General features: G+C 35.0%; 1 protein-coding gene across 2 annotated transcripts; it reads left to right on the top strand.

Annotated features, from left to right (window-relative positions):
- The first annotated feature begins 4731 nt into the window (after positions 1-4731).
- Positions 4732-11830, top strand: LOC132294321 (ABSCISIC ACID-INSENSITIVE 5-like protein 2). Of its 2 annotated transcripts, XM_059792131.1 has the most exons (4): positions 4732-5764; positions 5898-5969; positions 7181-7210; positions 11285-11830. In XM_059792131.1, the coding sequence occupies exons 1-4, from the start codon at positions 5039-5041 to the stop codon at positions 11363-11365; spliced, it is 909 nt and encodes a 302-aa protein (XP_059648114.1). In that variant the 5' UTR covers positions 4732-5038; the 3' UTR covers positions 11366-11830. The 2 variants fall into 2 exon arrangements, with proteins under 2 accessions (XP_059648114.1, XP_059648116.1); XM_059792133.1 differs by lacking the exon at positions 7181-7210.
- Positions 11831-12045: the final 215 nt, after the last annotated feature.

The following is a 12045-nucleotide window of genomic DNA, read 5'->3' as shown; positions in this document are numbered from 1 at the left end:
ACGTCATGGCTGCGCTGTAGGATTTATCCACTTGATATTAATCTTGTAATTTGGGACTGTAAATATGATATTTGGATGATATAGTAAGTACCGAATCGGGTTACATATTTTTGCGTGTGGAACTGAAATCTCGAACAACATTTGGTATAGATAGTTGTAAGAGAAGTACAGTGAGATATCAGAAATTTTTCAAAATCTTCAGATTAATATTTCATTTCTCTAGAGAAGTCCTACGTAATCTGATAAATGGGAAACTATCCTCGAACAGCACGATCAAGTTCTAAGACTACAAGAAGGGCAATGGAGTCTTTTCGTACTTATAAAAGATAATATATTTTGGACTTACAAAAATTCTAAACAAGATAAAATAAAATAAACTTATTCGGCTTGTAGTCTACTAGACTTTAAAGCACCCTATTCAACCTCGTTGTCTCCTCTCAGGTTAACTACTCCATTGGAAGCTTCTAACAAGTCCACTATTTCCTCAGCCTCTTGGACGTTGATCCAATTCAGCTCAATATACATTCTAATTACAATCGTTCAGTCAAAAAATCAATAAATCACCACCCAATCTCTTACCATCTTTGCCATTCAAAAATAAAAAATTCTCTACCATCTCTCCATCACACACCATACGATGGGCAAAACCTTCTCTCCATCACACACATATGATAATCGAAGTTGAATGATTGAGATAACATCCATTAGCGCGAGTAATTATTCCTTTGAGATTTTCAAGTAATAAAATCACTATTTCCGCATTATTATTGTTTCTTACACCATATGATGATAGTCAAAAAGTTAAATGGTTAAGATAATGTCATTTACTCTGTTGCAGGGGAGAAGGATCCAAATTTAGTTTAATACACATCTCAACCACAACTATTAAGATCAATAAATCACTACCTAATCTGTTGCTCTATCTCCATCACACAAATATATGCTGGTCAAAAGTTAGAACGGTTAAGATAACTTCATTTACTTCAGTGCGCATGGGAGATGAGATCTAAATTCAGCTTAATATACATTCCAACCAAAACCGTTCAGTCAGAAGATCAATAAATCACCATCCAATCTCTTACCCTATTTTCATCACGGACCATTTGATGGTCATAAGTTGAACGGTTGAGATAATGTCAATTCTCTCTATCAAACACCATATCATGATCAAAAGTTGAACTGTTGAGATAATAGCTGATAATGGAACTAATTATTTCTTTGAGACCTTCAAGTAATGAAATTGCTATTTCTGCGATAATAAAATATCTCCTACGCAGAAAAATAGATCCAAATTTGGCTCAATAAACATTTCAAAAAGAAGAACAATAAACCACCACCGACTCTCTTACACTTTCCTCTCCCACCATCGCACCATGCAGTAATAAAAAAAACTAAATGTCAATAATGCTAGTAATTACACGTTTGAGACCAAGTAATTAAATGACTGTATTTGCACTATTATTGCTTCTTATACCACATTATGGTAATAATAATAATAATAATAGTAAAAAAAATTATGTGATGGTCAAAAGTGTGAGATATATATATATATATATTTTTTGTTAAAAAAAGTGTGAGATACTGTTACCGAGACCTTAAAGTAATTTAAATTATTATTTCCAAACTTTTATTGCTTCTTCCAGAGAAGTACTGTTTTGTCGCGTTTGAGGAAGAATGTTCGTATCACAAATGACACGACGAATCTCTTGAAACAGTAAAAACAGTAAAAATATGAATAGTGATTCCACATCTTCATATTTTGATTGTGTACGTAATTTGTCTCTCCTCTCCAACCGGCTGGCTGTGGACGGCACGGAGAGACAAAGAGAGCAGAAACCTAGAGAGAGAAAGAGCGAGTGGCGGCAAACCTAGAGAGAGAAAGAGTCAACCCCCGAAAAGGAAAAATCCCATTTAAGCGGCAATGTATCTTTTTTAGCCTTTTCTGGTATGTTACGAAAATACGCGCTTTTTTGTTTCGTGCTGTTTACTCTCTTCGCCTCTTTGCATGGAGAGTGGCTCTCACGCGCGTTCGGATCGAGTCTAACTGGAGCTATCGCCCACAGATTTGGTTTTTGGATTGGGGGCACCCTCCTTTTATTATTATGCTTCCTCAACTTATGACTTTCATGCAACCCATTTATATGGTTATTATGATATTAAATAAAGTCCTCTTTAATAAACTTTGCAAGAATAAAAGGGTAAAATACATTAAACCTCCCTGAACTATTGATCATTTGCAAGAAATTTCTCTGAACTATGATTTTGTATCTTGAACTATTGGTCATTTGCTAAAAATCCTCCTGAACTACAAAAAACCCCCTGAACTATGATTTTGTTGCAATTTACCCCCATGACATTAGCTTCCAGTACCAAAAATTTTGAAAGACCAGTTTACCCTTATAACACGTACACTGCGTCATTTTAACTTATACACTTCTTATTTTTTTTCCTACCAAAAAATATCTTTCACCCAATACAACCCAAAACTGAGAACTAGAGAGAGAGAGAGAGAGAAGAGAGCAAAGAAATCCGAGGTCGGCGGGATGGCTCGGTCTCGGATGATGGCGGCTTGTGCGCGAAGGACTCGGCTATGATGAGAGCTCGGTTGACTTGGCCGTGAACTGTGGAGGCGGCGGCGAGCTCAAGGGGGCTCAGCGGTGAACTGTGGACGGCTGTGTGCTCGAAACACGGACGGCGATGTGCTCGGCTATGGAGATAGCGAAATGGGCCGGCGAGATTGGAATGGACAGTGGAATAGACCGGCGAGCAAGGTGAGCTGAACGGTGGGCAAGGCGGTGACGGCGATGGGCTGATGCAACGGTGCAGAGAAGTGCGATATATATGACCGACGGATCTGGCTAGTGGTGCAACAGTTATGATGGAGCTATGACAGGAGACCCACCGATCCCAGCAACAAATTCCTCGGCTTCATCGTCCCTTTCAGTCAATCAATTCGCGTGGATGGGTAAACTACAAAAAAATATATAGTTCATGGAGTTTTTTTGCACATACCCCAATAGTTCAGGAACTATTGGGGTATGTGCAAAAAATCCCCCTGAACTATAAAGGTTGCAAAAAAACCCCAATAGTTCAGGGGGGTTTTTTGCAACATTTGTAGTTCAGGGGGGTTTCTTACACATACCCCAATAATTCAGGGGGTTTCTTTGCAATTTTTATAGTTCAGGGGAGTTTCTTGCACATACTGCAATAGTTCAGGGGGGTTTAATGCACTATACCCTGAATAAAATAAAGAAATGTAACTTTTTTTAATAATCAAAAGAAAGACACATTATTCTGCATTTTATAATGATCATAGGATCTTATATTTCACTTTTCAGAAATACTTTTGTTATTTATTTTATTAAAAATTCATTAAAGTATTAGTAAAATGAAGTGTTAATATCATATCTCAATTAAATTAACCAATCTTAATCAAGAAAAGTAGGTTTATATATATATATATATATATATATGTATTTTTTATTTTCATTAACAAGAAACTCACACGCTAACTTATAATATAGAAAAGACCGACAATATTTTTCAATACAACAATCCATTAACGGTCAGATTTTTAATTGTTTAAATATTTGTATTTCTACTGATTTATTAATTATGGAAAATGGTTATCATAATGCACCAAAAATAATTATAATAATAAAGATTACATCATTTTAATCGTTGCAGATTTCAACTTCCCAAGTGAGCATGTATTTATTGCATTATCATCTTTTAAATTACTAAAATACTATTTGATAAAATTAAAAATTAAATATAGAAAATTTTTAGAGCTGAAGATAAAGTTTTGAATTCAATTAAGTGATAAAAATTGATTTTTTTTTTTTTTATATATAATTTTAACTTTAAGTATATAGCATTAAGTGATAAGTGGTACCATTATAATTTAAAATCTCTCATTTTAAGTGGTGCTCAACTCAAATTTCACTACTAAATGCACTTTTATTAATAAACACTTAATTTATTTATAATTAAATATTAAATTGAATTATTAAACAATATTATAAGTTGCTATATGAAATTTATTAATATTTTTGTCAAGTTCAAAAGTTTCAAAACTTAAAAATGGTAATGTTGAGATTTGAAAAGAAGCAAGAATCATGCTACAATTGTTGACAACAGCTCACCACACAGTCACACCCATGGTCGGAATGTTGCATCATAACAAATTTTAAAAAAAATAACAATCGTGCTACAATTATCGAGATGCAATAGACATGGATAATGTTGATCCTATCATAACAACTCACCCCCAATGCCACAGTCTAGTTGTATCATCTCAATAAAATTAAATTTTTTCAAAAAAAAAATTGTGTTTTAAGAATGACATTCAATAATACCGAATTCAATTTATATGAGAAAATTAGTATATTCTATCACTTGGCATCATGTCATATAATTGTAATTCGATAATTACAATTTGTTCCTTAACAAATAATTACACTTCCACCAAAACAATCATTTAAATTTGAATTTTGTGTGGAAAATAATTTTTTGGGAACACAAAAATGAAATGAGTGGGCATGCAAACGTACAAAACGCAAAGCACTTGTCTTTGCATGGGTGCGCGAATCAATTTAGACGTGAAACCACTTTTGAACAAGCCAATAGATGTTAGAGCCAAACACACGGCGTGTAAGTTAAAAAAACAAACTCGCTTAATTTTGGCGACACTTGTCCTAACATGGTTAAAATGACACAAATACACTTGTAATTGCAGAAATAATCAACGAATAGCCACAACTCTCTCTCTACCCCCCTCTCTCTCTACACTGCTTTCCTTCTTCCTTCCTAAGTTCTCCTCTCTCCCTCTGAGTCCCTCACACACATACACACAGCATATCTATAGGTGTATGTGAAACAGTCCAGGAGACTCGCGTTCTCACAGTACGGGCTCAAAGGGTTGTTAACAGTTTGTTCGGTTTGATCCTAAACTAAATCCTAAATTTCAGAGAGACTTTGTGTGTGATTTTTTGAATTTTTTTGGGAAAAATCTGAACAAGCCCTAGAAATTCGGTGTATGGCGTCGTCGAAGGTGATGGCGTCTACATCACAGCCCAATCCGGATCTGCCACGCCAGTCCTCAATACTATCTCTCACAGTCGCTGACCTCCAAACTGATCAGAGCAAGAACTTTGGGTCCATGAACATGGACGATTTGCTGAAGAACATGTACAACGATCCGGAGGCATTTTCCGACAACGCCGTGGCCGGTGATGGTGGATTCGCCGCCGCCGACGGTGGTGGTACTGGTGGAGAGGTGTCGTTGTCGAGGCAGGGGAGCTTTACTTTGCCGAAGAGTGTGGGGACCAAGACGGTGGATGAGGTGTGGAAGGAGATCGTCCACGGAAATGGAGAGGGCGACCGTGAGCCGGAGATGACTCTGGAGGATTTTCTGACGAAGGCCGGAGCTGTGAGGGAGGAGGATGTCAGAATTCCGGTGATTCCGACGCCGACGGGGTTCGGTGTGGATTCGATGATGAATGCTGCTCAGTTTCAGGTTCCGCCGCATATGCAATCGTCGCGGAACGGACCCGGGGGTTTTGGTGTCGATCCGGTGGGATTTGGGAACGGAATTGATGGGAGGATGGTTGCGGTTGTGTCTACTGGTGGTGGTGGTGGTGGAGGTGGCAGAGGGAAGAGGAGGGCCGTGGAGGAGCCGCCTGTGGATAAGGCGACACAGCAGAAACAGAGGAGAATGATTAAGAATAGAGAGTCAGCTGCTAGGTCGAGAGAACGAAAGCAGGTTGATTTTATTCCAATTGCGTTTTAATTGATCATTTTTATAGTTCTTTTAGTCGAATTGCATTTACATATATGTATAATTTAATTGGTTTTGAATCTGGTGAATTCGTGTTGTACTCTTTTTTGAGTTTCAGGCCTACACTGTTGAATTAGAATCATTGGTGACCCAGTTGGAGGAGGATAATGCACGTCTTTTGAGAGAAGAGGTATTGTTTTATTTATTTATTTATTTATTATTATTATTATTTTTTTATAATAATTTGTGTTGCTTGGTTTTATTATTTTGTCATATAAATTCATGGTTATTCTAGAACATTACTGGAAAATGGACATATGTAGTAGTTGGTACTGGATTACATGGGGAGAGCATAAAGAATAAATTTATGAGCATCATAGTGATTGCAAGTTTGTTTGGGGTCAAAATTGAAGCTTAACTTGTTGAATGTCTTACTTGGCTATTAAACTTTTGCTGCAAGGGAAGGGACATTTAGATCAGATTTAAAACAATTTGTTTAAGTAGAATCCTATGAGGAAAAATTAGTAATGAGAAAAAAATTGCTATTTTATTTATTTAATTTTTTTTTTTTTTTTGCTGGGGTTCTAATCAGACAATTGCATTAAAATAAACCATGCTTTTCACAAAATTAGTTCCTTTGGTTAGATTTGTCTCCAGGCTTCCCCTTCCTACTTGCCCCATATACTGGGTGTATGCACTTTGCACTTTAAGAAGGCTCCTTGGAACATTCTGAAACCAGTAGAAGGGCAATTCATAAAACACACAACTGCAGATGGATGCTTGATCCAAATTACAAAATTCGTTTTGTCTACTCATCTATAATGTTGCGGCAATCAAAATTGTTGGTCGTGGCTTTTATCTCCACTTAAATTTAAGGTTTTTACGGGTGACCTGTTTCTTAATTTTTTTTTCTGTCATTGAGTTCTTAATGTTAGTATTGTATAGTTTTTTGAAACTGAGATACACTAGTATGCTTTCACAGTTTAATTTAAAGACTTATTTGTATGGAATTTCCAATGAATCCCTTGACAAAATGGTTGTTTTTTAATCAACTCTACACAAGGTCTAGGACTGTTTATATGCTTGTCTATGTCTCGATTCATAAACAGTGTATATAATTTAGGGCATGGAAGCAGTAATCCAACAATTAATTTTTTTTGTCTATTTCCTTCATTTTTTTTTGCTTATCAAGCTCTTGAACTGTTTGGTTTATGTTATGATCCTTATATTCTTACTAAATCATTGCATTCTCTGCAATTTGGTGTTCATTGATGTATGTATCAAGGACATTGTACTGCTAACCTGCAGTTCTGTCATGGTTTCATGTATTATAAATTCTATTTATTTATAATTAATTGCCATCTGTGCATAGTTTCTGAAAAGGAAATGTTCCAAATGCAGGCTGAGCAGAATAAGGAGAGGTTTAAGCAGGTATATGTATATTGCTAACTTGGTTGAACTTTTGCTGCTTCATTCTTCATACTATGACTTTTCTATAAATAAATAAAAAAAGCAATTGCCAAAGAATATCAAACCCGCCCGGCCCCCCACCCAAATGTGTAATGTCCATGTCTATGCATGCATATTAATGTTTGTGTTGATAAGTTATGGCCAATTTCTTTTACTGCCATTTTGTGGATCTTACATCTGCAAGTGTTCTACATTGATAGCAATGTTTGAAAAAAGAATTTGATGTAATATAAATGATGAAATTTCTATTATTTTGATTTCGTTCACACCAGATTTGCACAGTATGTGTATTTTGCCACTTTTATACTAGGCCCTGTGGTGACACTACAAGGGTGTATTCCTTGGTTAAAGAATCATGTTCTTCATTATAAAGTGTAAATAATTATCAGATATCCTAAGACACATAAATTATTAGACTGATAAAGTTCCAAATATTTGAGAGTTTGAGTGAGAAAACTGAAAAAACTGTAGTATTCCTGAATGGTACATAAAGTTTAATACATAATGAGAGAATTCTTGGAAGACTATAGAATATGTAATATCTTAGTTGAAATTAGATGATTTCGTGAGTAAACCAAGAAAATTTGGTTTCTCATGCCCTTATCCTTCATGAATGAAAGACGCGCGTTTTAGATACTAATTGATTCTCATGCATATATATACAATTTTAAAGTGAACCATTCTGAAGGTGGGGGAGAACCATGCAGTATTTAACTGGAGAAGGAAGGGTGGAAAAGGTAATGAGTATAGGTTCATGTAGAAAGTCCATTGAACTAGCAGTACTTCCACAATTTCAATGATTAATGCCAATTCTTATTATTATAAAAATCAGTTTTTTTTTTTTGGATAAGTTATTATAAAAATCAGTTTTGACAGCATACCTTCAATGAATATGCAATTGCATCTCTAGAGATCGTGCCTGATTCTAGTTGGTCAGGTGACACAAATTTTGGTAAAGGGACTTTGACCATATTATTTGGTCTCTGACCCATCCCTGAAGTTCTTGAGGCCTGAAATCCAATTAAGAAAGACTATCCATTGGTTTCTTGTCTTACATATCCACGTCAACATATGCTTTTCAATCAGGCTCATTTTATGAACATTATGTTTCTTAGCTTACTAACATTTTGTCCCTTGGAGTATGATTGGTTTTTTGACCTCATCTGTAGTAAATTTTACCTCTACCAGGAATATGTTGATCACCTACTGTACCATATTCATTCCTCCATATATCCACTGTCTTGCTTTAATTCTATGAATAATATCATATTCAGTTTCTCCCTCTTTGTGAATACTCAGTCTATTTAATACAACTATTCACCTTCTGATATCACTTCGGTCTTCGATTTTCACTATATCCCCACTTCAAGTTTTTAGTTTTCTTGAAGTTATAAAGTCCTACTCAACTTAAACCATCTTGTTTGTAGAGTTTTTCTTCAGACCTCTAATTTAGCATTTAACCATGCTTTAGTTTCAGCAATCAAAATAATGTCATCTGCATGCACCTTATCCAAAATGTGTTTTTATTAAGGATAAGACTTGCGACTTAATGCTGAGCCCGATATAACCCTTTGGATATTCATTTGTTTCTTCCTCATTTGTTCTTACTACCGTCACAACTCCATCTTGTATATCCCTTACTATTCTGGCATATCTATTTGTGTCTATTTTCCTTTGAAAATCCATTATTTAACATCTCTAGTGACATTATCATGGGCTTTCTCCAAATTTATGGAGGTTCTTCTTCTCTTTAATTCTTCTGTTAGTATCCTCGATGAGTAAATAACTTCTGTCTCAAAAATAAATTCAAATTGTTTTTCAAACAACGATATTAGTTCTTAGGTAGTGATCAATCATCCATTACCATAATAATTTATACAATTTTGATAAATTAGTCATTTTTATTATTGGTATTATTTTATTTTTTTGTGGCTCGTCAGGCATTTTTTTAGTTGTCATCGTGGTATTAAATTGATGATAACCAAGTAGACCTGCGTAAATACTTCCAGATTTACTAGCAATGTAATATGTTCCTAAAACACTTCTTATATTCATTTCACTATTTTTTACCTTTCATACACACTAATATTAATTTTGTGTCTTTTAATCTTCCTAATGTTACCATATTCTTTTAGGCCAAAGCTTCCTATTTATTTTTCATTCAGCAACTCCTTAAAGTACCTCTACCTTATTTTTTTATATTATTATTTTTTTCCAAGACCCTGGGTCCTCACTCTGGATGCATTTATTATGATCAAATATCTAGTTTTGCTTTGCCTTGATATTTTTCTATCCATCCTTTATATCTAAGTTGAATAACGTTCATAGCGTATCTTACATTTCAACAATTCTGACAAAATGGGGTTAAACAGACAGACAGCGAAATTCATTGATTTGCTACTGATTTTCCAGATTTATACTTGCAGGATAAATATTGATTTTGAATAGTGCAATATTTGAATTATTTGGGAATTTTTGAAGTATGCTTGCAAATGACCCTTACTAGCTGGGGCTGGCCTCTGCCTCTCTCTCCCCTTGTCCTAGACCATATTTCCTTCTTCCTGGTTTGTTACGGGTCTAAGTCGTCCTGCACACATACAACAGTGTTGCAATGAGTGTAATACCAGCTTGCTAATGAAGGAATCTCTGACATGATATGGTTTATCCATCTCCCAGGAGGGGCCATATCTAATAGTCAAATGCTGGTTATGAAATTGACCGGCTTGGAACAGCAAATAATATTCTTATAGTAAATAAAATATGACTTGGCAATAATAATTTAGTGATTTATATGGTAGACATGTTACCCTGCAGTCATGTCAATTTGTATAGCAAACTCGGGTGGGTTCTCTTCCAACTTGTTTTGGTTTCAAAAATTGCTAAAATTCAAAGAAAACAATTATTTCTGTGTATTTTGCTGCCTTAAGATGCAGCATTTATAGAATTAATTATCTCAAGGACTAACATTAAGAAACTTGAAATTGGAACATCATTTAATATAATCCTGTTACAATCTTTATTGTGTGAGGGATTGTCTCAGTTTAAATGCTTTTGTGCATTTAAAAAAATCAACTTATTTAAGGTTTATGTAAAACACAATTGATTTTTTCTCTCTTCAATGGATGTTCTGATGTGCCTCCAGAGGATGTAATGTTTTTCCCTGCTTAAAATGCGACTCTTGCCTATGACTTCAAAAACTCTGGTTTTGCTTTATTCTTCAAGTTTTCAGCAAACTATGGTTAATATGGACTTTAATTTGCTTTTAATAACTGGGCTCAAAAGTACAATCAGGTTTTCCTTATTTTGTGTTTACATACTACCTGAGGAGGTGCAAAACCTTGTGTTCTTCATATATGACATAATATCACATGAAATCAAAGGAACACTTTAGTATATATCTAATCTACGTGGTAGTTCAGTTTATTCTGCTCTAAATCCGGTAACATTTCAAACAGTGCCATTGAACGTGCAACTTTGATTCCTATCAGGGAGCAATACTAATTTGTTCTACATTCTATCTTACGGAATGACAATGATATATGCTGTTTCTGGACCAACTTACTCTTCATTTTCATATGTTCTCTATTGCTTATTTAATTATATGTCTTTGACAATAAACCTCTCTCTTTCTTTTCGTATACCTAGGAGCAGGAGATGATTAGAGGACTTGTCAAGTAATATCATGTTTAAAATTTATTATGTAGTCTCTTTTGTTATGGTGGAAAGTAGATTCAGAAAATGGATTATGTCTATGCTATCGGATAGGGTGCATATTTTTTTACTGCACTATATTTAGACTACAATACTGTTGAAGAATTTATATATCTATTGTTTCTACAGGCGTCTGTTCTTTTGCTATTGTTTCTACAGGCATCTATTCTTTTGCTTTGCACATCTTAGACAAACGTTACAAAATGAACCGTATCCAAGTTTATGATCATATTTTTTTAATATCATTTTCCGCTGAAACAAAACTGATGAAATTGATAGATCGTTACAGATTTAACTCCCTGTTTTGGTTTTACTCGCATGCAGCTGATGGAGAACCTGGTTCCTGTCGTGGAGAAACGAAGACCAAGGCGAGTTCTTCGAAGAGTGCAGTCCATGTGCTGGTAGGTTCTTCAAAATTTATGTTCAATAAAGGTTTAAAAAAACAAAAAAAGGAATTCTCTGTTCTATCAAAGAACAGAAAGCATGGAGCAAGAAGACATTCCTATTAATTGAAGTAAAAAAAACCCGGGTCAGACGTTCAGCTGGCAGCTCCTAGTCATTTGTAAAGAGAAGCTGAGCGCAGCCAAAGAATTGAAGTAAATTTATTAGAACTGAAGATGAATAGGCAGCTTGTGGAAGGTTGCGTCGAAGTGTTAGTTGGTTTGCATAGTTAGTTGTTATAGGAATAGGAAACCATCTAATTTACAGTTCAGTTCATCATCCTGAATATGTCCGAGGGAGGAATGACTCGTAAAACTGGACTGATATATAGTTTCTATCACATTATTATGTGGATACTGAAGTGACTTGATGAACTATGTAGCTATTTGATATTTTGAAATAAAAGAATGAGATAGAAGGTTCATATTATCTGGTGACAATTAATCTCACTTCTAATCACTGGCCTAAATGGCTGGATAACCCGAAGATCGGCTATTTAAGAACTGTTTTGCAGCTATAATGTTGCAGTTAGCCTTTTTTGATGCAGGTGCTTGATGGGGCAATGTTCAACTTGAAATAGAATTTGATTAATCTTGAACGTGTAGAATTCCGGTCTCATGACGTTTGGCTGCTGAGAAAGTTGG

The sequence above is a fragment of the Cornus florida genome, unplaced genomic scaffold (genome assembly GCF_030987335.1).
Source record: "Cornus florida cultivar Cherokee Brave unplaced genomic scaffold, ASM3098733v1 CherokeeBrave_3.0.0_Hap2_Chr02, whole genome shotgun sequence".
Classification (NCBI taxonomy): domain Eukaryota; kingdom Viridiplantae; phylum Streptophyta; class Magnoliopsida; order Cornales; family Cornaceae; genus Cornus; species Cornus florida.
Note: the sequence above shows the minus strand (reverse complement) of the source record. Positions and strands in the feature narration are given on the sequence as shown.